Source organism: Engraulis encrasicolus, chromosome 15, assembly GCF_034702125.1.
Source record: "Engraulis encrasicolus isolate BLACKSEA-1 chromosome 15, IST_EnEncr_1.0, whole genome shotgun sequence".
Classification (NCBI taxonomy): Eukaryota; Metazoa; Chordata; class Actinopteri; order Clupeiformes; family Engraulidae; genus Engraulis; species Engraulis encrasicolus.
The window spans coordinates 12,017,446-12,042,739 of record NC_085871.1 but is presented as its reverse complement, the minus strand read 5'-3'; the positions used below and the strand labels follow the sequence as shown (position 1 = coordinate 12,042,739).

General features: G+C 43.7%; 3 protein-coding genes across 3 annotated transcripts in view; 1 reads left to right on the top strand and 2 right to left on the bottom strand.

The window, feature by feature from the left end:
* Positions 1 to 8,957, top strand: part of cog5 (component of oligomeric golgi complex 5) — a 183,832-nt gene extending 174,875 nt beyond the window's left edge. Inside the window, exons 20-22 of the mRNA XM_063217902.1 lie at positions 1,514 to 1,640; positions 5,715 to 5,794; positions 7,970 to 8,957. Of these exons, the coding sequence (XP_063073972.1) occupies positions 1,514 to 1,640; positions 5,715 to 5,794; positions 7,970 to 8,081 (319 nt within the window). The 3' untranslated portion in view covers positions 8,082 to 8,957. The remainder of the gene's footprint in view (positions 1 to 1,513; positions 1,641 to 5,714; positions 5,795 to 7,969) is intronic.
* Positions 8,958 to 9,359: 402 nt separating this feature from the next.
* On the bottom strand, positions 9,360 to 20,176 carry LOC134463786 (DENN domain-containing protein 11-like). The gene is made up of 9 exons (XM_063217062.1): positions 19,528 to 20,176; positions 16,983 to 17,082; positions 16,637 to 16,795; positions 14,729 to 14,873; positions 14,246 to 14,384; positions 13,569 to 13,700; positions 12,612 to 12,762; positions 11,889 to 11,939; positions 9,360 to 10,625 (listed from the first exon to the last, which is right to left on the bottom strand). Exons 1-9 carry the CDS (start codon positions 19,886 to 19,888, stop codon positions 10,430 to 10,432), a joined length of 1,434 nt encoding a protein of 477 aa, XP_063073132.1. The 5' UTR covers positions 19,889 to 20,176; the 3' UTR covers positions 9,360 to 10,429.
* A 415-nt stretch (positions 20,177 to 20,591) lies between these two features.
* LOC134463788 (protein enabled homolog) lies at positions 20,592 to 24,843 on the bottom strand. Its single transcript, XM_063217063.1, has 2 exons — positions 24,719 to 24,843; positions 20,592 to 22,152 (listed from the first exon to the last, which is right to left on the bottom strand). The coding sequence occupies exon 2, from the start codon at positions 22,099 to 22,101 to the stop codon at positions 20,728 to 20,730; it is 1,374 nt and encodes a 457-aa protein (XP_063073133.1). The 5' UTR covers positions 22,102 to 22,152; positions 24,719 to 24,843; the 3' UTR covers positions 20,592 to 20,727.
* Positions 24,844 to 25,294: the final 451 nt, after the last annotated feature.

Here is a 25,294-nt window from a genome sequence, read left to right as displayed (position 1 = left end):
TGAGTGCCGTCGGCAATCACACCAGGGATGATATACGTTAAACATCATCCCGACCACGAGGGTCATATTGCTTTTATACAATAGTTCAATTGCCAACAAAATACCAGAATAAATGTTCGAATTCATGTTTATTAGTTACCTTCATCATACTTTGTTTACCTGCTCCGCTAAGCAAAGTAGTTCCGAATTGATTATGGTTGCTATGCAATGACGAGCTGACAGCGCCAGCGCGTAAAGTTCCATGAAACGGTGTGAAGTGCATTTCTGTGTGGACTGCGACTGGGCTTCGCTTACTAAAATGATGCATGATAAATGAAAACACTGTGCAACTTCAACATTTTAGTTAGATGCCTACTTTTATAAGCCTTTTGGCCGACATTGATTTTCACATTTTTGTGGACCACAAAACTTGCTGATAGCTGCGTAAAGACATAGCCTACCTCGTCTTTCCCTCTCCAGTGCCGCATGAGATCCGAGCGCTGTTCTCACACGCACAACCACACAAATCAATCCCTTGTAGGCCTATGATATCCCGATGTCTGCTTTAGGCTACTGCAGGCTACAACTTTGCTGCTGAAACACTTTCATAGGCAAACGTCTGATGTGGGTGCGAACCCGAGATGGGTTCGCGTTTTCCCTCCCAATAAACTAAAAGGCAACTCATTCCAGTTCCAAGCGGCCATCATTTTAAATTGCATGGCACACGGTATCTTGCTTCCAGATGCCCACTTTGTAGGCTACTATTAATTGATTTGCACGTGGTGGACGGCAAGCTTTGCTGATAGCCTAGGCTGTATTTTTAAGCCATCTCTTCCTCGTCATTCCCTCTCCCGCAGCGCAAATGAGATTAGGCCTAGCGGTTCTCATACACTGCAGGAGACTGACATAGCCTTTCTGTAGCTGTGTCGAAAAAGTGTCAAAAAAGTCCCGCATATCTCCCGTTTGAAACTATCTTCCGTGTATGAACAGATATTTAACGTAGGCTACATGTGTTAGATTGCCTTCAAAAGACTACGAAATAGAGGTCGCAGAGGTGTGCCAACTTCCCAGACAACTGCACTAGAATCAGATCACTTCTTTCCTCTCTGCCAGAATCCAAATACCAACGGGGATAGGCTACGCGTCTCTGTCATGCGGGCGTGCGTGCGTGCGCCCAACTTAGTCCAGCATTGAACAATGGAATAGAATGATGGTGAGTTCAAAATACGCGGCCCTGGTTACATTCACTTTCTCCGCAGTAGACTATGAGATAGAATGATGGCGAGTTCAAAATGCGCGGCCCTGGTTACATTCTATCCACGGCGGAGTGATTATTAGGTGTGATGAGTCTCCGGGGATGATGTCCACCTAGACATCATCCTCCTTACCGACGCGTAGAATGCCAGTAGAACGCGTCTCGTCCAATCAGATGTCGCAAAATAAATTGACCGGATCTAACTATTGTATAAACCGGTATATTAAAAAAAGAAATAGTGTTGGGAATGACTGGTGGGATGTCTTTGTGTGTCTGCAGGCCACTGCTGTTCCAGACCAATGAGCTGATTGGCAGCAGCCAGGCCCTGGGTGACGTCATCCCCTACAGCATCATACTGCACTTCCTCTTCACGCGCGCGCCCCCAGAACTCAAGTCACCACATCAGGTACGCACAAACACACACACACACACACACACACACACACACACACACACACACACACACACACACACACACACACACACACACACACACACACACACACATACAGGTACACACACACGCATACAGTTTATATACAATACAATACATACAACAACAATACATAAGTACATTGATCACAGACACACACACACTCACACACAATTAGAATTAAAGATGCAGAGGGAACAATTACCATAGTTATTACTGTACATAAAGTTTTGAATTCCCTTGATTTACCGTGATTGAGTGTATATAAGACATATTTTTGTCATTAAAATCATTGTATAGGTTCATGACATCATGAAATATATATTGGCTGTAGTCTCACTCTAGCACTCTGAGAATTACAGCTAGTGAAAACTTGACCATATTAAGGACGCTTCATGTGTGCAAATGATAGAGGGGTTTAACATTCCCCTATTCACCTGAGCTCACTTGAAATAGACCCAGAAGACATGGGAAACTGTCCTTTGCTTACAGAAGTCAGCAGCAGTTGCAGAAGTCAATTCTTTTTGAAAATAATAGAGTCTTGCACATCCTGTGCCACAGTGAAAATTGACCATGCAACTTGTGTTAGTGCTAACTTCAAAAGTCAGCCTCCATGATAGCATGGGGGTGCAGTAGTACATTGGTTAAGCTGTTCTAACTCACCTGTAGAATTGAATACAGTACTGAATGAAATAAATGGGTTTTAAACAGCATGAAAACCCACTCGTGCAATATATTTTGAAGGGAGGTCTTCGATTACTGCCACATAGTAAGGACAAATTGTATTCTCTACTATGTTTTAACAGTTTAACTCCAACATAAGGACCATCAGGACATAAAATGGCAGGCTGTTGGTCAAGACCTGTCACACTGTAAGCACTACAGAAAGGAAAGCATTGCAAAACATGACAAGGAATACACCTACCATTTAAGCTGTTGAAATCATGTCCAAGATAGGAATCAACACTGTTTTTATATAAAATCATCTCATCAGTTAATGCTATTAACTGTTAAGTGTTCGACATTTGCTGCCTTTTATTGTCCCCGTCCCAACTCTTTTGAGACACGTTGGATTTACATATTCATGAATATCCCCCAAAACAATAATTTTGGTCAGTTTTGATGGCTGATATGTTTTCTTTGTACCGTTCTCCAACTAATGTCAGAACCAGACTTCTGAAAATGGCAGTATTTTGTTATTATTCACAATTAACCTTGCGTCCCAACTTCTATGGAGTTGGGGTTTGTACAAACCCCAACTCCATAGAAGTTGGGACTAGGGATGCACCGATACCACTTTATTGAAAACCGATACAAGTACGAGTACATTAATGTGTGTACTTGCCGATAACGAGTACCGATACCGATACCTTTTACCACCAAAATACAATGAAAATAAATGCATGGCCTTGTTTTTTTCCACCTGTGATATTTTTATTGTCCGTTTCCATATAGATTTAAATTTTAGTAAATGTATGAGGTGGCACTTTTTTCCATGCTGCTTTCAAGTCCACAGAACGTGACAAGATTTTGCATTGTTTTGTGTAATAGTAGTATCGTTCCTGGTTTCGGCAAGTGCTTGACGAGTACGAGTACGAGTACGAGTTCGAGTATAATGAGCAGTATCGGGTGCCGATATAGGTATACCAGTATCGGTATCGGTGCATCCCCTCGAAAATGAGATGGCACATCTCAAGGGGCTATCCTTGTAACAAATAAATAAATAAATTTAAAAAATCCCTAGTTGGGACACAAGGTACATTGTGAATAATAACAAAATACTGCCATTTTCAAAATGTCTGATTCTTACATTAGATGGAGAACGGCACAAAGAAAACATATCAGCCATCAAAACTGAACAAAATTATTGTTTTGGGGGATATTCATGAATATGTAAAAACACATCACAAAAGAGTTGGGATGGGGACAATAAAAGGCAGCAAATGCCAAGGAAGACTAAAAACAAAACAAAATACAACACTTAACAGTTAAATACATTAACGGATGAGATTATTTTATATAAACAAGGCCAACAGGCGGACAACAGATGCGTCCCTATATGCCAGTTCCAACCTTTTTTTCCCCCAAACGCCCCGCTGGCCTCCTCCTAACCTGTCAACGTATCTTAGGCCGGGGATCCATAATAGCGTTGCGTTATCGCAGCTCGACGTACTGGATGCCCCAGTGTCGACGCACTGCTACTACAGCGCGCGTGGCCCGGGAGTTATATACAGGAAGTATATCAATCTACATTTCTAGCCGTTTTTATCGATATAGCAAACCAACTGCCCCTAAATTATAGTTCAATATACTACAATGCACACAAAAAATAACATTACAGGAAGACTACCTTCTTAAAAGCTACGCACACCCACTCACACACACACACACACACACACACACACACACACACACACACACACACACACACACACACACACACACACACACACACACACACACCCATGCGCACACATCCATATGTGCTCCCTCACACTCTAAAGACCACATCAGGACACAGTACACTGATGCATGCATATTGATACATCACCATAGACACACACAAACACTGACACACACACAGTCAGACACACACACACACACACACACACACACACACACACACACACACACACACACACACACACACACACACACACACACACACACACACACACACACACACACACACAGAGACACACATACACACACACACACACGACAGCATACCAAACAGGAATCTGGTTTAGTTATTTCCGTACCATATTTAAATAAAACTCATTTAATGGGTCAGTTACAAAACCCTCTTGTCTTCTTGCATCATCCAGGTAGGTATTCATGCAGACCCTTCAGTGTGAGCGTGTGTGTGTGTGAGCGTGTGTCAGCTCGTACACATGTGAGTATGTGTATGGGTGTGTGCGCTGTGGGTGCGTGTATGTGGGTTAGGATCCCTGTGTGTGTGTGTGTGTGTTTATATACATGCACTCTTCTGTGCGTGCGTGCGTGCGTGCGTGCGTGCGTGCGTGCGTGCGTGCGTGCGTGCGTGTCTGACGCAATGACCTGAAGCTCAGAAGCTTGACAGGTCTGAGATTGTGTGTATTGATGTGTGTCTGCAATGGTACTGCGTGTGTGTGTGTGTGTGTGTGTGTGTGTGTGTGTGTGTGTGTGTGTGTGTGTGTGTGTGTGTGTGTGTGTGTGTGTGTGTGTGTGTGTGTGTGTGTGTGTGTGTGTGTGTGTGTGTGTGTGTGTGTGTGCGAGTGCACGTGTGTGTGTGTGTGTGTGTGTGTGTGTGTGTGTGTGTGTGTGTGTGTGTGTGTGTGTGTGTGTGTGTGTGTGTGTGTGTGTGCATGTCTGATGGGGCTAATTTTAGCCACCTGCTCCGCTCCGCTCTGCTCTGCGTTGCTCTGTGCTGTGCTGTGCTGGACTCCTCTGCTCTCCTGCCATCATAGTCATAATGAGAAGAGGCCCTCAGGACAGCCAGGGCTAACCCAGGTCACCCAGGAACTGACACCTCTCCTTCTCTCTTAAGAGTGTGTGTGTGTGTGTGTGTGTGTGTGTGAGGCATGGCAAAGACGCAAAACTTCAGCTCATCATTTAGAATCTTGTAATGACTGAAGTATGCACACAGGCAGATTGAAGACAACAATCAATCAATCATTTCAGTGCGTGCGTGTGTGGCTCTCACTCTACTGTATATTACACTGCTCTTCACTGCTCTTTTTTTTTCGTCACACTCTCACTGTGTGTGTGTGTGTGTGTGTGTGTGTGTGTGTGTGTGTGTGTGTGTGTGTGTGTGTGTGTGTGTGTGTGTGTGTGTCTGTCTGTCTGTCTGTCTGTCTGTGGCTGTGTGTGTGTGTGTGTGTGTGTGTGTGTGTGTGTGTGTGTGTCTGTCTGTCTGTCTGTCTGTCTGTCTGTCTGTCTGTCTGTCTGTCTGTCTGTCTGTCTGTCTGTCTGTCTGTGGCTGTATAGTGTGTGTGTCTGTACCTGCGTCTGTGTGCGTGTGTGCTGCTCTCTCACTCTCCTCCTCCATGTTTTCCTCACCTCCAGAGAGCCGAGTGGTCCATCGCCCGCTACTCCCAGTGGCTAGACGACCACCCCTCAGAGAAGGACCGCCTCACCCTCATCAGGTAAACACCGGCCACCACACCAACTGGACTCAATCCCAAATAGCAGGGGGAAAAAATGTTACACAAAAGTCAGAGCGTTGGGATTGAAGTACGGGTTTCGAGTCATGTTTGGATGATCTCCTCAATGGAGCAGTACTAGGCTAACTCAACAGTTTAGTTGTCTAGGCTTCACATTTAGTCAACCACGTAGAGCAGAGTTTCCCAACCTTTTCTGTCTTGCATACCGCCTAAAGCCTTTTTGTCATACCATGAGTAGCACCTCACTCACGCTCTATCTCTTCCTCTATCCCAATGAGACTGTGCTTCATCTTTGTCATTATTTTATTTTTTCCAAGTACGCCCTGCAGTGTACTTGCGGACAAACCCCTGGTTGGGTAACACTGATGTAGTGAATAAAACATTACAACTGCAACTATACAGTACATAGGGAATGTTCTGGACACAGCCTTGAATTCTTTGCAGACACACACCAGGCAACAGTTGCAGAGTGAGAAAGTTTAACATTCCTGTCACAAAACTCAATCCAAACAGCTTGAATCAGCTGATTGGGAATGAACACTCTACACAGCAGGTAGTACAGCTTGTCAAGTCAGCCAAATCAGGGGTGCATTTCTCGAAAACGTAGTTGTTAGCCAGTTGGCAATTTGGTTAGTTGCCAATGGGAAACTGCATTGAAAACGTGCCTAAAGTAGTTAGCAACTACGGTTTAGAGAAATGCTGAAAACATAGTATACTGTAGCATGGTTTTACATTCTGAACCAGGGCACCTCTGACACATTATTGACACGTCTGTTCAGACAGAGAACCCCCATTGTAATGCAGAGTATTTTTCATCCTTTTTTTTGGCCGCTTTCAGTACACACAGGAAAAATGGATTTTTCGTTGCCTTTGTGCTGTTTCACAAAAATAGCTTTTTTTCCCTTTGAATTTGTGGAGGGAGTGGTTGTTCAACCTTTATTTCTGACAGTAATAAATGCGCCGTTGTCACAGTAATTATTTTCTCTTGAGGAATGTATTAACCTCCGCTTAATGAGTTCAGACTCATAACACACACACACACAATTGATCGCTGGAGGTGCGGCGTAGAGGGAAGGAGTTTGTGGAACTACAGCGCCTCCGTGTGTCAGGAAGAAGCAATGACATTATGGCGGCGAACAAAAATATTTACAGTATTTTAGAGGAATAGGAACCTCTCGTGCACATGTGGCAGTCAAATGAAGCAGATGTCTATAACAGCAGCAAACAAAATAAAAATCTCAAATAGAAACATTTCATTCATCAGAAATAGAAACCATCATTCAGAATAAAACGCAAACAAATTGTGCATGCACTTAACAAAACTAACTGGATGTCATAGCCTAGTAAACTAGCCCCACCCGCCAGCTGCCAAAAATATTTTTGCCTGCAAGTGAGTCTAGCCTCACACAATGCCCCAGGCCCTGAAACGGACTAATCACAACACAAATTTGTTTTGAATAGTTGGATGCAAATCGGGCAGGGTTTTGGTCAGAGTGTTGGCCTATAGGCACAGGCACGGTTTGAAAAACAACGGGTTGTTACCAACAACAATCTTCCGATGTCTCATTGATCAGGGCCCGACTAAATATCCACATTTAATCTCACATTTAAGTCTGGCTTGCCAAGCAATGGATGTCATGCAAGTGACATGTTTTAATGACATGGCAGTGACTCAAAGTCAGAATTCATCATGGCTAAGAAAAGGCCTGTTCTAAATGTGTTGTTAATGTATGAATAACTACTCTTATACGGTTATAGTCTGGATGGAGGTCTTCTATGAAGGACTGCAATAAGAACACCAGGAGGCTGTGAATGTCACCTAAAGTCTATCATCGCTGTGTCCCAATGTACCACAATGTATCACCTTTTCACTGTATTGTACTGTATAGGTAACAATGTAAAATGCTGTGGAATAGATCATGTACTGAATTATATATCTCTGTCCCTCTCTTCTGTCCCTCTGTGTGTGCGTGTGTGTGTGTGTGTGTGTGTGTGTGTGTGTGTGTGTGTGTGTGTGTGTGTGTGTGTGTGTGTGTGTGTGTGTGTGTGTGTGTGTGTGTGTGTGTGTGTGTGTGCGTGCGTGCGTGCGTGCGTGCGCGCGCGCGTGCGTGTCTTCGTGTACGTGTGCGCGTCTTCGTGTACATGTATGTGTTTTAGGGGTGCCCTGGAGGCCTATGTGCAGTCAGTGAAGGCGCGGCAGGGGAAGGAGTTTGCCCCCGTGTATCCCATCATGCTTCAGCTGCTCCAGAGGGCCACCAGTGGCGTCTAGGAGCCGTCAGGAGAACCCAAATGGAGCCCTCATCTCTCGTCGATCACATCCGTCTGCACCAGCCTTCAGCTTTTTCATTCCCATGTTTCATTTCCTAGTTTATTACACAAAGGAAATGCTGAATGCAGAATACATTGTTTCAGTTAGGTTTTTTGTTTGCTTCATTTTTTGGGGTTTTTGTTTTTGTTTTGGTTTTTTTTGGGGGTGGGGTATATTTGTTGGTTGTTTGTTTGCTTGTTTCCTTCAATTATCAGTGTAAAATCTATTATAGCAATGAAATAAATCACAGAAAATTTGCTTTTTTTAATTAATCAACTCATGTACTAAGATATTTTGATGAGTAGCATTCAACTCTACAGTATGCTCTCAACTGAGCAATTGGTGTATAGAATTGCAGGGGTGAAGCAGTCAATCTCTTCACTGTAAAAGGTGGTCTCTGGTAGCCTGATTATCATCGACTTTCAAATTTCTTCGAGACTTGGTCTGACCAAGAGCATAGCAATTAACATTTCCCAAACAGCATGGTCGACCTGCCTCCCTTGGTTTGCTAATGGTTGTATGCTTCCTGAAAAAGTGGGAGGAGTTCCCGAGCTCAGAAACTATATTGTATTGCTCTTGGCCTGACTAGAAGCAACGCTGAAGGTGTTGCGCGGGCAAGGCCTGGCTAGGTCTCTGGTCTTTGGGCTGATTGCTTGGTTGGCCTTTTTTCATATGGGTGAGGATGTCACACTTGAGATCAAGGATGTTTTGTATTTATTTCCATTTGGTTCGTTTAGCCATTTTTTTGTTACATTTTCTTGGAAGTTGGGGAGGGGATTGTCATTTAATAAATTAAAGCTATAATACCTAGTGTGCAGAAATCCAATGACTATTGTTGTCTCCATTACAAATCTATTTCCAAATTCAGATGAATGATACAGATAGTACAGATGTTCTACAGATTTGTTTGGGTGAGCCACCAAGAAGTAACACAACAATATAGGGCCTACTGTACTGCCGTACAAAGGCAAAGTGCAGCAACTACACCAGGATTGAAATGTGAAATGCCTTCAAAGAAAAAAATGCCTTCAAAGTTTTGGTGTTTGGTAGTTACTTCAAATTTAAAATTGAATGTAGCTACTGCAATTTTTCTACAATGGGACCATAATACCCTACGGCTCTGTCATAAGATAAAGGAGATAGGTATAAAAAAGATCATTTTCAGTCTAAACTCAATTTCGACAAAATATGTTACTGCACTTTGCCTGTGCACAGAAAGAAGGAAGCATAGGAAAGGGGTTTACAAATTCAAAGTTCAAATTTATTTAGCAGTCTGAATATTTTTTTAAAAATCACAACGCTCACCATAAAAACTCACAGACCAAAAGTCAAAGTCACACACCAACTGAAGACACAAAATGAAGCCTCCGAAAAGGCACACCTGAAAGTTTCTGTTGGTTTTCTCTTATTATTACCTCACTGACCATTTCAAACTTGTCAGCTTTTCCTCTGTCTCTTGAACCTGACTGCAACAAGGCACAATAAATACCGTAAATGCATTGAGGCTCAGGTAGAAACCATTTGGGACACATACACCCGCACACACACACTTATTCAACTTACTGTCTAATATAAATTGGACACACTATACACATAAAAATACAAATTGAAAAAAGTTACAAAAGATTCATTATATTATTAACAAACTTATTATAGAAATGTATTCTAAGATTAGATTAAAAGGGAAGAAAAACAGTGTGGTTCTGTTGAGAATCAGATGTCTCCTCACTACTTGATTCATGTCGGTCGGTGCAGTGAATCTTTGTCCAATTAGACAGGTACAGACTTCCATTCCACTCCAGTGTAGGTCTCAGATGCTGTTTTTGCTAGCTTAAATGTGTGAGACAATGATCTCAACAATTATCCACCTGTAATAATTACATTACACTTAGCTGACACTTTTTTATCCAAAGCTTACAGTTATTTTACAGGGTATTAGTTACAGTCCCAGTAGTAGTATGGAGGTTAGGTGACTTGCTCAAGGGTAACTCAGCCATGGAGTGTGGTAGGGAGTCAATGTCCTTCTCCATAAGGCCATGGCTTCCCCATATAATAATAATTGTATATCAATAACTGAGGTGTGGTGTCAATCTCGTACTGTAGTTAACACAAACACAGACTTTATTTCCAGTGTGTGAGAGTACCAGGGTTTGTTTGTACCAGATGAAGTTATGAAGGTTGTTGAGTACTTTGCCACTGTCCACCGCAATACTCGCAGGTTCAATTCATTCAGATACAATAACTTGAACTTGTGGGCAGTACGGTCTCAACATCGGTTCAAAGGTCATCTTCCACTAGCTGTACTGACTTCAAAAGCAACAGGAGGTGTCTAGCGTGAGCATAACATCGATGCCGTACGTCTCCAGTATGTCCACCAGGAACTTGTGGTCCGTCTGAGGGTCCAGTCCCATCCTGCGAACATGCTGCTCTGTGAGGGTCCGGTCCACACAGGAAGACACCTCCAGCAGAGGCTGGAAGAGCTTAGTGTTCAACTCTGAGAAGAACCTGCACAGGGATGATATTAGAAAGTGATTAGAGCTTTAAAAATCAATTTTTTTGTCTCACTGCACAGACACAAATGTATCAAAAAAAAGAGTTGGCGAACTTAAAGGTGCACTGTGCAGGAAAGGGTAAAAAAAAGGTACTGCAACTATGCTGCTCATTGAAACTGGGTTGCCTATTGCCAAATTTGATCTTTTCATGAAAGTTTTACTGAGTAATAAACTAATATTTTCTAGAATGGCCCAAGTACAGTCAGTTTTGCAGCTAAACATGTCTATTCCTGGAAATTCAAAATGGCAGACCATGGAGAAGATCCCCCTTTTCATATATGAAAAGTGCTATTTTCCCAGTCATAATGAATACTTAGAATTTGATGGTGGTGGTAAGTATTCATGGAAAAGGTAACATTAGTGAATGGGTAGCATGACTTCTGGAAATAAACAATTAAAAATCTTACACAGTGCGCCTTTAATACACAAAATATGAGTGGACGAGCAAAAAAAAAATCACCATGCATAGCGGAAATGCAGTGACCGTTCCTGTATGTATAATTATTACCGTATGTATTACTTCACTGATCAAACATGAAAAAGGAGAAGGAATTACAAAATCCACAAATGAAGTGGAATTAAGTCATCAAAGAACAATGTTAAAGACTAGTGGAGAGCATGCCAAGATGCATGTAATATGTGATTAAAAATCACCCTTATTCCAGGGTTATTCTATCAACTATAGATTTCTGAACCCTTCCTAAGTTAAAACATCTCTATTATGTTGATTTAACGTCTGTAGAATCTGGTTTTCTTTTAGGTTTTTAAGGTATGAAAACATTAAATCATGTTTTATTTTGACCATTTGTAACTTTCTGCAAATAAATGCTCTAAATGACAATATTTTCATTCGAAATCCAGAGGGAATGCTGTCAGTAGTTTATATGGAATGAAACAACAATGTTCATTTTACTCAAACACATGCCTATGCGTAGTAAAATTATATATTTTTTTTTTAAAAAGATAATTTTGAAGCGATCTCTTAATTTTTCCGTGGCTGTATATAGGCCACTCTTCTATAAACTGTAGGTGTCCATAATGTACCGTGAGAAGAAAGAAAGAAACAAAAAAGAAAAAAACATTATCACTGGATCTGAATCCCTTCATTTCGTGCTTATCACACATAATTAGCCACATTGTGCTATAAGCCACGAGTTTCAAAGAATGACAAAAAAGTAGCAACATATACTGTACGCTGGAAAGTATGGGTACTCACAACATAAAGAGCTCCTCTTCAGTGAAGCTGGAATCCCCAACCAGTCGCTTCCTGGAACACACATAATCAGATCACTCACAACACCACTGTCAACAGGGCACTGAATGCCCACTGAAGAGGAATGAATGCTTGGAGAAGATAAACCCCAAGGTAGACTAAAGGCCAGTTGTATGTAAAAAAAAAAAACAAGGTTTACAACCAGGAAGACTTTCATCTCCTCTCCCAAATCTACTCTTCCAGGGGCAGGCTAATCATATTTGAGCCTGTGCTTCCCAACCCCATGCCATTTATCTCTCCTAATTCCTATCTCCACTGTCACTCTTCTATCTGTGTTTATCAGGGAGAAGCCCAAAAAATGATATATTGTGCTATATGCATACTTTCCAAAGAGTGCCCTTTAACTATGGCACTGTACTGCCATATAGTGATTTTTCTCCTCAAATCGCACCCTTGTCTCTCCCTACACCTCCATCCAGGGACTTTAGCCATTACCCTGTAAATAACTGTCAGTCGCTTAGGACACAGGTGTCAGCTAAGGGTAATGTAATGTGATGTAATGTTATGTAAGGTAACCTCTAGAGCAATTTGGGGTTAGGTGCCTTGCTCAAGAGCACTGCTGCTATGGCTGTTATGCTGTTACGAGATTCGAACATGCCATCATCTGATTTGCAAGACCGACTCTCTAACACATTATTAAGTAATACTCCACTAGAACTCTACTACCTCTTCTCCTGAAGCCTCTTGTACTTCTCCCGGTCCGAACTGGTGACTTTCAGCAGTGGCTTCAGACTCTCCCTGTGCGTCATCACAGTCTGATTGTCCACGTAGACATCAAAGAGGTGCTTCTTCTCCTCAAAGACCCTCTCGGTCGTGCCTGAATATCAAAGAAACCAGACAGACCAATTAGCATTATCTCTAAGCCAATTAATGTTATTTATATTACAGTGTAATAACAACATAGCAGGTCATCTAAAGTGCTTCAGCATTTAAAAGAAAGCAATAATACCAGACAGGAAAGTAAATGGAAGCACTCCAATTGTTTTGTTTCTGATTCTATGTATATGCATGGGCTACATTTTTTTTTGCTTGTTTGTCTTTGTTTATTGTTGTGCTAGTCTGTATGTCTATGAAGATGTTTACACGTATATGGATCTTTTTGAAAACGCATTGATTTTGGCCTTCCATTTACACGTAAGCAGAGTTTGGAAATCCCCATTTAAAAAAAAAAACCTGTAACAATCGAGTTTTTAATTTTATCCCCATGTTACATTTATAAACAGGATAAAAAATAGCCACATTTAAAAATAACTGGATACGTAAACAGCACTTATGTATTGTTACCTGACTCCCTGGAGGGAGTTAGGCCAGGTATTGCTATGACCTTGTCTGCTTGTTTGTCTGTCTGTGTGTGGCGCCAAACACACATCACATGCATCTAGCATTGGGCAGGGGGCCAGATCTAGGGTTTCTCTTGTTTGCTCTATGGCTCCTGAATGCAAGAAACATTATCCGGCAATAAATATTTCATTCATTCATTCATTCATTCATTCATTCATTCATTCATTCATTCATTCATTCATTCATTTATTCCTGGGCTACTCTGAGCACCAATTGAGACTACTGCTGCACAGCTGATTTCCTGTAGTAAAGGATGTTAATGGATATTTCCAAGCCACATACAAGCCACATATGACAGCTCTGTCTCCAGGGTCTGTATGTCGGTGACATTAACGTAGAAGAAGGGGCGGAATGGTGGTAGTCCCCTGGTGACGCCGGGCAAAGGAACGTTAGCCAGGGCACAGCAACTGTAAACTGCAGAAAAAAGAAAGGCAACAGCATTTGAAGACAATACTCTAGAAATATTACAGGCAGAAATATCAATACAAGGCACACCAGCTCTAAGTAGCAGAACAGATCAGCATTTAAACCTATACTTTACCTGTAATAATGTGGTTATTATAAATAGCTACTTAATGTTGATGTACCATCATGATCAATTATCTCTAAATTCAGGCATCATGCCTAAGGTCTGTCAGCTATTTCAGCAGTGACAATTAGTGGAGAAAGTGACACAATTAGTTTTGCAAGCTGTTCCTTGCACCTTGGGAAGTTCAAAAAGCATAATAATAGATGGCAACTTGACCCTCAAGCCAATGCTAGATGCGTGTGGAGGTGTGTGTGTGTGTGTGTGTGTGTGTGTGTGTGTGTGTGTGTGTGTGTGTGTGTGTGTGTGTGTGTGTGTGTGTGTGTGTGTGTGTGTGTGTGTGTGTTTGCCAAAGAGCACATGTATGACTCGGAGTGTGTTTGGTGCCCCCAGCAGACGACTGAAATAAAGTGCAGCCTCTCCTTCTCCTCACCCCTGTAGCAGACCACCCCCACTGGAGGTGGGGAGAAGATGAGGATGCGTCTCCTCAGGAGAGCCAGCTTCCACAGCACCATCACCTGCTCCCCAAACAGCTGCAGGAACTGGGACACACAGCCAGCTGGGTGGGTGACCTACCGTACAAAGACAATTATTGCATTACATTACATTTAGCAGACGGCGCCTTTGACCAAAGCGACTTACAATCTCCACTCATTTCAGTCAGTTAGCCTCTGAAACAAGACCTACACCGTCAGTATCTGTAGTGGACGTCACATAATAACACAATCACAAAGCCAATCACGAGTAACAATTACCTTTTCTGTAAGAAAATCTGTTTCGATTGAGAATTTTAACACTGCTTTTAAAAGAGAATCAGTTCATTGGTTAGCTCACAAAAAAAACCAATCCCAACATCAAAAACAAGGAAACTGAACTGATTGAGAAGGTTCTGTGTCGTGAACTTTAATTCATTTACCTTCATCTCAGGTGTCATTGTGTGTTTGGGAGTGGGCATGGCGGCCCCTGTGCTGCCCCATGCTGCGCGGTCCGGCAGCACACCCTTATGCTGCTCAAAGAACGACTCCAGCACAGAGTACTCTCCTGGGCACAGCAGCTGGCTCCTGGGGAGACAGGCAGAAGTTATAGTACAGAGGACCTTTAGATGTCCTAGTGGGAAAAACATTTAAATTGCATTGAACTATATTATACTACATCACAAATTTAAACAGGTAAAAACAGACTGGCAGACAAATTACTGGTACTGTGCAGAAAGGTAAATATATTAGGAATAAATACACAAAATATGGTACGTCAAAATGAAACAAAATCTAATCAAAACTAGAAATGCACTCAGAGAGTGCAGACCTCCTCCAAGGAAGCTGTTTGATAGAACATTTGCCTACGTATGTTAAACCCTAATTTTTTCTGCCTTGTTTTTGTGGACTTAGAAACTGCAATGTCAAAATTCACCCTATCTTTAAAAAAAAATCAAATCAGCATACACTGAGCATTTCCTAATCACATGCATGTTACAAGTATTTCCCTTGAAGGGATTTGCCTGGGTTTGCCTGTCTTGAAAGGCTGTGTGCAAAAAAAAAAAAAGCTTATCGCAGTGCCCTCCGGGTCAGGATCTGGGCAGTGGGCAATGACAGTAAAACTGTCTGTTGTGCGACAGTGACCTCGTTGTGGCCTTCCGAGGACAAACAAGAGTCACTAGGCCAGCAGTCACAGCATGTCTCCCACGGAAACAGTAAACAAAGCCATGCTGATGCTGAGGGACACCAGAGAACATCGGCTGGTGGGGATTCCAAGAAGCTGATTCCATGGCAAATCAAGTTACGTTAATCTGGAGGCAGTCCGTAGCTAATACAGACAATAGCTAATACAAAAGCCTAGAGTTCTCATTGATTTTCTTAACTAAGGGATGCACACAGGCTATTGGCTAGCATGGGGCAGCCGTGGTCTAGTGGTTAGAGAGTTGGTCTTTCAATCTAGGGGTTGCAGGTTCAAATCCCCCCTGATCGCTCCCTACATCTCCATCCATGGCTGAAGTGCCCTTGAGCAAGGCACCTAACCCCACATTGCTCCAGGGACTGTAACCAATACCCTGAAAAAGAATAACTGTAAGTCTTGAATAAGCTTTGAATAAATGAAAGCGTCAGCTAAGTGTAATGTAAAGGTTTTCCACTTGCCACAGTTGAAACCCCATGTTTCAAGGTTAGGGTGGTGTTCACAAGGCTTGCAAGCTTCCCAATTATTCCTCAAAAACTGATGGTGATTAAATGGTTAAAATCATTACATTTTAGCTTTATCAAACCACAGCTCATGTCACGTATTACTCTCTGTGTATTTGCAAACTATAATCCCGCTTTTTAAAATGTTTCTCTTGGCCATATCACCACCGTTATGTCTGCAGAAAAAATGGATATGTATGCAAGCTCAGAAAACCATTCTAACGTTGAAACATGGGTGTGGCAGCATCATGTTATCGAGTTATTTTACTGTAGGGTGAAATGGCACACACACAAAATAGATGGCATCATGAAAAAAAAGATAAATACATGGAATGGGGAAAAAAATTAAGCAACATCTCAAAACATCTGCTATTAGGTTATTGCTTAGACAAATAGACAATGGCCTAAAAGGACACGCACACTTATACCAAACGTTGGCGCACACGCACGCGCAAGCATGCACGCACGCACGCATGCACACACAAGAATCAAATCACATGCATACTGTGTCACTTATAACAAACACACACACCATAGGAGTCTTCCTTAAAGTACAATAAAATAGTGGGTTCCACACCAAGTTTGCACTGCAAGGAGACCTTGGTTACAATAATGTGCAATGGCAGAAAATCCTCATTAAGCCTCCTCACCTGACCTGGTTCTCTAGGAATGTCATGTGATGGTACAGTGTAGTATAGGAGGGCGAGAGGATGCCCACGGACTTCATGCGTGCCCCCCTCTCCAGCTCACTCTCCACAGGCAAATTGGCAAAGCAGGCCAGGCCAAAGTAAGAGTCCTTCCGGAAATATCTGATGAGGAGGAAATAAGAAGAGTAGGTAGGGCACGACAAGTACTGTATATCCCTCAGAAATCAACTGGTGCTCTTGGAGGATGCAATGTTCTACAAAAATGAAGGAAAAAAGATCCTTGGTAGTACATCTTGGTCCTTCATGTTTGAGGGCCAATTTGTTTAAATTGATTTCTTTAGAAACTTACACAAAGTCGCTGGAGATTCTATGGGAGCCACTTGCCATGGACTTGAACTCCACTCCATCGAGGTCAACATCTTGTGGAAGGCACCATTCCAGCATATTGCCTGAAATTGAAAAATGAATAGCTTATATACCATAATATAAATAATGCAAGCGTTATACCTTTGGGCAGTCATGGGTAAGCGGTTAGGGTTAGGGCGTCAGACTTGTAGCCCAAAGGTTGCCGGTTTGACTCCTGACCCGCATGATTGGTGGGGGCAGTAATTAACCAGTGATCTCCCCCATCCTCCTCCATGACTGAGGTACCCTGAGCATGGTATACTACCATACCCCTGCACTGCTCCCTTCAGATGCCATTGGGGGCTGCCCCCTTGCACGGGTAAGGCATAAATGCAATTTTGTTGTGTGCAGTGAGAACTGTGTGCTGTGGAGTGCTGTATCACAATCACACTGGGAGTGTGAATTTCTCAGTTGGGCTTTCACTTCACTTCACTTAATTTTTAGATGCGTCCCACGCATCTCTATAAGAGGCTTTGGTGTCCGTCCGTCCGTCCGTCCGTCCGTCCGCCCTCCCGTGATGCGTTTCCCTCCCGTGATGCGTTTCTGAATTGTGATTCCCTCCTGTGATTCCCTCTTGTGTCCACAAGGTGGCAGTCGCTCAGTTTTGGCCTGGAGCTCATGCGTGCAAACCAACCGTGCTCTTTGCCAGTGAGAAAAACATGGCGGCACTTCCTGTTGATTTTCACATGAAAGTTTTGCTTAATTTAAAGTCCCTAAGCGACTATAAATGTTGTGGCTTCCATATATTGATGTAAAAGTGCCCCACGAAGTAATGAAGCACAACAAAGTTACTCCACATTACCATTTGACCACTCGTTTTTCTATGCTAACAGGGTAGCTAATGTAGCATTGTAAATGATCCAGGGAGAAAGGGGGAAATGTTGTGATTTCAGTCCGCCTGAGGCAACGATTTTCGTGGGGAAGATGACCTGCATCTCGGTGGCATTGAACCACGCCCCCGTGCCTTATTTGGCTCGCTCAGCACGTGCGTCCTCAGTCCAATCGCAATGCTTTATTTTCCCCAGACGTTTAATCGCATTTAAGTGAAAGTGCCATATACACATCGCAAAATAACTCTTAATCCGATCTATTTAAATCGCATTTATTAAATCGGACTTTAAAACATCATGTAGACCTAGCCAATGTCTCATTGATTAGTTTATGGAACTTACGGTTTGTCTGTTACGGTCCACGAAGACAATATCCACGTGAAAACGCAAACGCCTGCAAACCACTGTTTTGACAGAAATACAGTTCACCTGTCGCCTACTCTGTTTTCTTCCCAAAGCGGCATTTAAAAGTATTCCATGAAATCCAACATCAACGTCACTTCAAATAGGTGACAGCATCATGCTCACACATGAAATAACACTTCAGTGAGGGGGGGACATCACTGCTCTCATATTAAAGTGAAAAGAGAATTTCACATTTTAGTTTATTTAATGTAGGCCTATGCAAAATTGCAAATAGCCTATTCATTGAAATCTGTCCAGAAAGGGTTGTAATGTTTGCCTGTTTTTTATGTTTGTAATTTAAAAAAAAAAAAAATGTGATTTAAAAAAAAAAAAAATAGCCTAACAAAAATAGAGATTTTATGTTAAAAAAAAATGTGATATGGGATGGACCGATGGCCCCCCTAAGCTAAATTCGCCTTAGGTCCCCACATTGCTAAATGTAGTGTAAGGGATTATTTTGAAAAGACAGTAACATGTAATCAGCAATGCATTACAGTTTTTCAGTAAATTGCCCAACACTGTTGAAATCCTATGGTACTTTTTCAAATCCAGGCTCATACAGTACATGGTAGGCTTATTGATAAATTGCCTTGACAGGTTATGAGGAGGCCAAGGGGGCGTTTGGGCAAAAAAGGTTCAGAACGGGCATAGACGGACGCATCTGTTGTCCGCCTGTCGGACTTGTTTTTTAAAAACTGAAATCTCCCCCAACATCAAGTAGGCTATTCTGTGTTGCACATAAGTTGTTTGCAGAAGGAGATCATGTTTTAAAAACAGTTGAATGGCATTGAAAGTAACCCTCCTTCATTTTTTCATGGATCATATCCCAGTTGGTGTTTGCCTGCCAGTGCAGTCAGTAGGCAGTGTAGGCTACGCCTCTCATTGGGCTGTAATAAATAACACTAGGCTGGGGCCTGCATGACGTGGGTAAACTGCAACTCGTGATACCAACCCTGAGGCTCAAGGGTTCCACTAAGCTTCATCATCCTGGGCGGCAAAAAAGATGACGATGACATTCTATCAATGATTTTTTTTTAAGTTAATTGAAATAGGCTACATTGATAGGATTGTAACCTGCGTTGAGATAATTTGCTACAATTGTGTTGGACTATACTTAAGTTACAATGTATCTTTTCATCATTGAAAACATCCTGAAAGCTACACTTAGCACCGAATTGATACAAAGTAGCAACTAGTGGTTGCTGAAAGAGTTAAAAGCTGATTGTCTTATTCTCTTGTCAAAAACGCACGCACCTGATCTTGTGTCAAATGTCACTACAAACACGGCCAGGACTTGGTCCTGGTCTCTTCGATTCCAGTCTGCCTCTCTTCGACTTGTCACAATTTTCTGTTGACCCAAAGCCCTTCGGTTGACCCGTTCATTTGTACCCTTCTCCATTGGGACAGCTGGACTGGCTTCCTCGAAGGACGCTGTTATCTCCTGGGGACTTGAGCTCCATCCTCCTCCGCCCGGTGCAATGCCACCAAGTGCCCTGCTACTCACTGTTGTTGCTTGTGGATGTATTTCGGCAACCTCGGTTGCCAAGGACGGCTGCTCCACAGCAGAAACCTCCTCCCAGTCCAGAAGTGCTGATCGGTCGGACTCCGACCCCATACCTGCGGTTTTCGACGTTTTAAAAAGCTCTATCGTCGACTACAACTTGGTACTTGTGCATTACGCAGGAAAAGGCTGAGGTTTGATGGTTTGTTGTTGTTAGCTACCGCCATTCCCATTTCAGCACTAGGGAAAGTTGAACTTCAGACAGCACTTTGGAATAGACAACAGGTCCAATCAACTTCACTTCCGCTCCATAGGGGGCGCATTATTTCAACAAATCATACCAATGAGGTCACCAATCAACCTGTCCTACTGGGATGCTGTAAACTGAGCTAATACACTGATTTTGCTAAATTAAACCAACTGCATGGTCATGAGTGGAAATTAACTAATTACCTTTAGCCCCATTTTTAAGCAGTCTTTAAAATTAGTTTTACATTTTACTTACTCAATAAGCTACATTTTGATCCAGGTATTTTAGAAAATATAATGGACCCCGCCTGAGTGAAATGACATTGATAGAGACAAAAAAATAAATCCACAATAATAAAGCAATCTGCTTTTAATTAATGGAAACCATGCAGTCTTCTGCTATTTTATATAGGCTACCCTTTCTTGCTTCGATGTGACAGACGAAGGCTGGTGCTCAGCAAGCAATAGAGGTCATGATTCAAGCCATTCATCATTTTCTATTAAAACATAACTGTCAGGCTATTTCTTTTAACACACATTTCTTTTAAAAATGGAACACACTGGACAGTTTGTTTGGTTTTTTTCTTTACTTTATGTGTGATTTCATAGTGGCATTACATTTCCCTTTAAAAATCTATATACTCACAAAGAAAAAATATACTATTCATGTCCTTTTATTCCTGTTGAGAGCAGTGGAGTTGAGGTTACTTCCGAGAAAGCGCCATAGCTCCTAAGGCCACCACTCCCACCACAGCCACAAGGGCGGCGCCACCATAGAGGAGTGTGTCATAACCAGAGGAAGGCGGCTCGGACTCAGGTGCAGCTTCCTGCGTTGTTGGAGGAACCTCCTTAATGGCAGAAGACTCTTCGGCAGCCAGAGGAGCTGCAGGAGGAGTAGGAGGCTCTATTTTCACCTCCACAGTGGGCGCAGGTGCCGAAGGAATGGGAAGCTCCTTTTTGTTGACCTCCTGTGACGCTTGTTGGTGAGGCTTTGTGAGAAACGACTCCTCCATCCTTGGTGGTGTCGGAGGGACATCTTTGAATGGTCGGAAGTCTGGAGCTGTGAGCGTGGCCACAGGGATAGGGATGGGGATGGGAGCAGGCGCTGTTGTTGCTGGTACTGTGGGCGGAGGCGTCGACCCAATAGGCCATAGAACTCCCTCTTCATCGGTCAGAGGCGTAGACCCCAGTGGAGGCCATATAGGCGATGACTTACCCAGTGGAGGCCATTGCAACTCCTCGGGTTCCTCCGCACTCAGCGTCTCCACAGTCTTTGGAATCTTCAGCGGTTCGGTGTTGTCCCCCCGCACCGCGGCAGCGTAGTCGCGCACCTCCTGCTTGGAACGCTGCCGATCCCTGGCCTCCTGCTCCCGAAGCTGCTGCAGCTCGTCGGCCTCCTTCTGCCAGCGCTGCTCCCGCTCCTCCCTCTCCAGACGCAGCTTCTCGGCCTCCTGCTTCATGCGTTGTTCCATGGCCTCCCGCCGCTGCGCTTGCTCCTGCGCCTCCTTCTCCAGGCGCCGCTCGCGCGCCTCGTTCTCCGCCCTCATCTCCGCCAGCTCCCTCTCAGTACCCAGCACGCTCATCTGCTGGCTACCGTGGAGCACCTCCTTCTCCTCATCAAACTCCTCCTCTTCCTGCTCCTCCTCAACCACTACCTCCTCGTCATCCTCGTACTCCTCTTCTTCCTCCACCTCCATCTCCGCCCTCAGGGGCCTGGGCTCGTCTTGCACCTCCTCCTCCTCGTCCTCCTCGTCGTCCTCCTCGTAAAGCTCGGCCTCCTCCACGTCCAGGTGGACTATGTCTGAGATGGTGGAGTGGTTCTCGCTGCGCTCCTCCAGGCTCTTGGCCTCCTCGGGGTCCAGCGTGCCCACGGTGGCCCAGGACGAGGCCAGGCTGTCGGTCTGCCAGGAGCTGGGACCCCCGCTACCGGCGCCGCTGTGGTCCTCAAGGGTCAGGGTGACTGTGGATCTGCTCTGCTGCTGTTGTTGTGGGTTCTGCTGCCCTTGCTGCTGCTGCCTCTGCTGTTGGCCCTGGTGCGAAGCCTCTTTTGCCCGAACTGGGATTTTTGAACCCTCCATGCTGAGGGATGCCTCCTCTTGGGCCTCTGCGTCAAGGCTCAACAAAAACCCCTGTAGACAGAAGAAGAGTCAGTGTCAGAGTGGCAGAAGACAATAACACAGAATTCAATTGACAAAATATTTGGCTGTGGTTGGTGTAATCCTTTTAGACTCAGAGAAAAAGCAACTGCTCTTCAACAAGTCTCACTAACTGGTTTATCTTCAGGTTAATGTGTTAATATCATGCATCATGCATTATTCATGTATTGTCAGTATCTTGACCAGTTCTCCAATCTAGACAATGGTTTTAATCCATATTATAGCTACATATAGCAATGTAAATCATATTACACACTAATATCCTTGAATGTCACCTCAGTCAACATGTTCTGTGTTGTCCTGTTTAAAACATCTACGTCTATCTATAGGCATGCGCCTACATAGCTGGCTACGCGCATGTGCTATATATACATATCCATCTGTTCCCTCGCAGTGGAAGCTATTTTGGATATTTCACATGATATGACGCACCCGGACATGGTCTGGGCTAGATTATTGCGCCCAGTTACCCGGCGTCTTGCTCTTCTAGTACCCATGGTAGCCCAGTGCAGCGCCACCACACAACTTTGACAGTCTGGCAGAATAGGACTAGGTGGTGGTGGTGGTGTTGGTGGTGTGCACTCTGTCAGTGACAGTTTGCAAAGATCCAAAATAGCACTTTCCACCAGCCCCATACCAAAGGGCGGGTGAGAGGGAAAGTATCCCAGCCCCTCTCTGTCGTTCTCACTCTCTCTCTCTCTCTTTCATGCTCTCTCTTTCTGCTGTAACACATACAGTTAAACCAAGTAAAGCTGAAAGACTAGAACTTTCAAATAAGCATGTAAGAGGACACTTGCAGAGCAGAGGTCAAACAGCTGCTGGACAGAAGCTGTTTGCCGGCATAAATGCTCCAAGTACAGTACTTCCTCTGCTTCTGCAATACAACGGACAGCCATGTAATACACTTGACCTACATGTTGTAGTGTCACTATACTCTCCATGCCCATGATATACCCTCGTTGCGCACGTTGCCACGCTTGCCAGCAACTCGATGAGGGCATATCTGTTGATTCTGTTAAACCACGTGAGTAATTTCACATGGTCAACAATCAAAGGTTAAATCCGACTAGTGGCTCTCCTCTGCACTATGGTAAGCTTTTAGTCAGTCCACAATTATGTCATAATATCACAATGCCCAATAGAAAGAGAAAATAGAAGAGTCATATGCCCTAACTATGGTGTTAAGCACATGTCTCGTACATATCTGAAGATTGTGTTTCAGCAAACTTTTTCAGAGCACAACAGACCGAATCGCTATGCTGCCCTGTTGTCACAATAGTCACAGGGGCTGAGGGAAACGGACCAAATGGCAGATTACCAAGACTTTGTGAATGAGGAGCTGGGTCACTACAAAAGTATGTGTCCAGTGGAGTGCGCTTTCCAGACACGCTCCCATTCTGCACGACTGCAATGACTGGGATCCCGCATTAAAACATACCTCCCCCAGAGAAATGGGCCACCATGAAATGACACCGTTAACTCTTATGCGTTGCTCATAAATTACATTGGTATATAGGCATTCAACGGTCAACCTGACTGTTCTCAATCACATTTCCTTTGGCCAAAGATCTCATTGTCCAACAAACGAATGAAGTCTCTCAACAGTCCCTTCGCTCTGTTGATAACAGGATTGCCAATTATCGGCTAATGGAAGTGAAGTCATCTACTTTAACCTGGATTAAACAGACATATGCAATAGGTGTCCATGGTCGACCATACAGGCTGGTGGGTGTGTACCCCTGTTAAGCCCCCTTGCCTTGTCAGCCATGGTTCTGCTAGCCACATGCTAGGACCTGTTGGTGGCTAGAGGTCAGTGTGAATGTTAAACAGATTGGAGGCTCTGAGTAACGGGAGATATCTCAACCTCTGACTCAACACTGAGACCACAAGACCGGCTGGCTGGCTGGCAGGCTTGCTGGCACACTGACGGGGCTGGCTGACTTTCGGGGGCATAGGTTGAACGCCACTGCCGTGGCTTTAACCCTGCTGTAGCCTTAAGCCTAATAATCTGTTCAGTGATTGCATTAACTATACCCTATTGGTTTAAACATGCCACACAGAAGACTGGGCAAATGGGAGGATGCTTGGTCATGGAACTCAAGTGCAGATTGGATAAAAGTGATAGTAGCATTGTATCGTTTTTAGATTCAAATATTTTCCTTGATTAGCAATACCATATCATCACCAATAACAACCAACCATAACAAGGTATGTCTTATAACTGATATGATACTACACAGTCCTGCATACTGCTAAATAACTTTGCATGTTTTTTTCCCCCCTCAGAACCACACAAGTCTCTTTCCATAATGCATTACATTCTTCAATGGTGGAAGAGAGGGCCCCAAGAAAAAGGGAACACTTAATCTTGAATATGTCAGCCAAGAAACCTAGCCATGCCCATTCAAACGTGCACACACGCCCACGCACAATGTCTGTTCAACCCCAGAGCCCTCCAAAAACAGGGGGGGCTAGAACACGACATTTGGGAGGCCGTGTATATTTCAACAACAACAAAAGATCATTAAAAAATCCCTACCTGTCAAATACCCTGGTGGCTGTAATAGAGGACAGTAGCCTACAGCACTGGAGTCTGTAGCGGGAACAGACACACGCACCCGGGCAGAGGGGAGAGGAAGTGAGGAAAGGGACAGATAGGGGTAGAGGGAGAGAGACATTAGAGGGGTAGAGGAAAGGGGGTGGGGGTGGGCAGAGGGGAGAGAGGGGGTGGAGTGGGGGTTAGGCACTGGCCAACTGCTGCACTGCATGCCTCCATGTAGTGCCACCATCTCCTCCACGTTTTTTAATAGTTAAGATAAAAAAATTCCACTGTCAACAATCAGCTGTAATGCCATTCTTAAGGGTTGCTGTCTGAAAATGTAGCCTCTTTTACAGTTTACAGCATGTGTTGTATCATGACCAACTTGGCATGTAGCCTACTAAAATACCAATTAGTGCCATCTAGTGGAAGAACGCAACTGTGCACAACTATGTCCTTCATTTCCCCCTGGGTAAAGTTACTTTACTCTATTCTACTCTACAAGATGTGTAGGCCTACAAGAGGCCTACATGGATGAACGAATGAATGAATTAAGTGTGTGGTAGGCCTACTGGT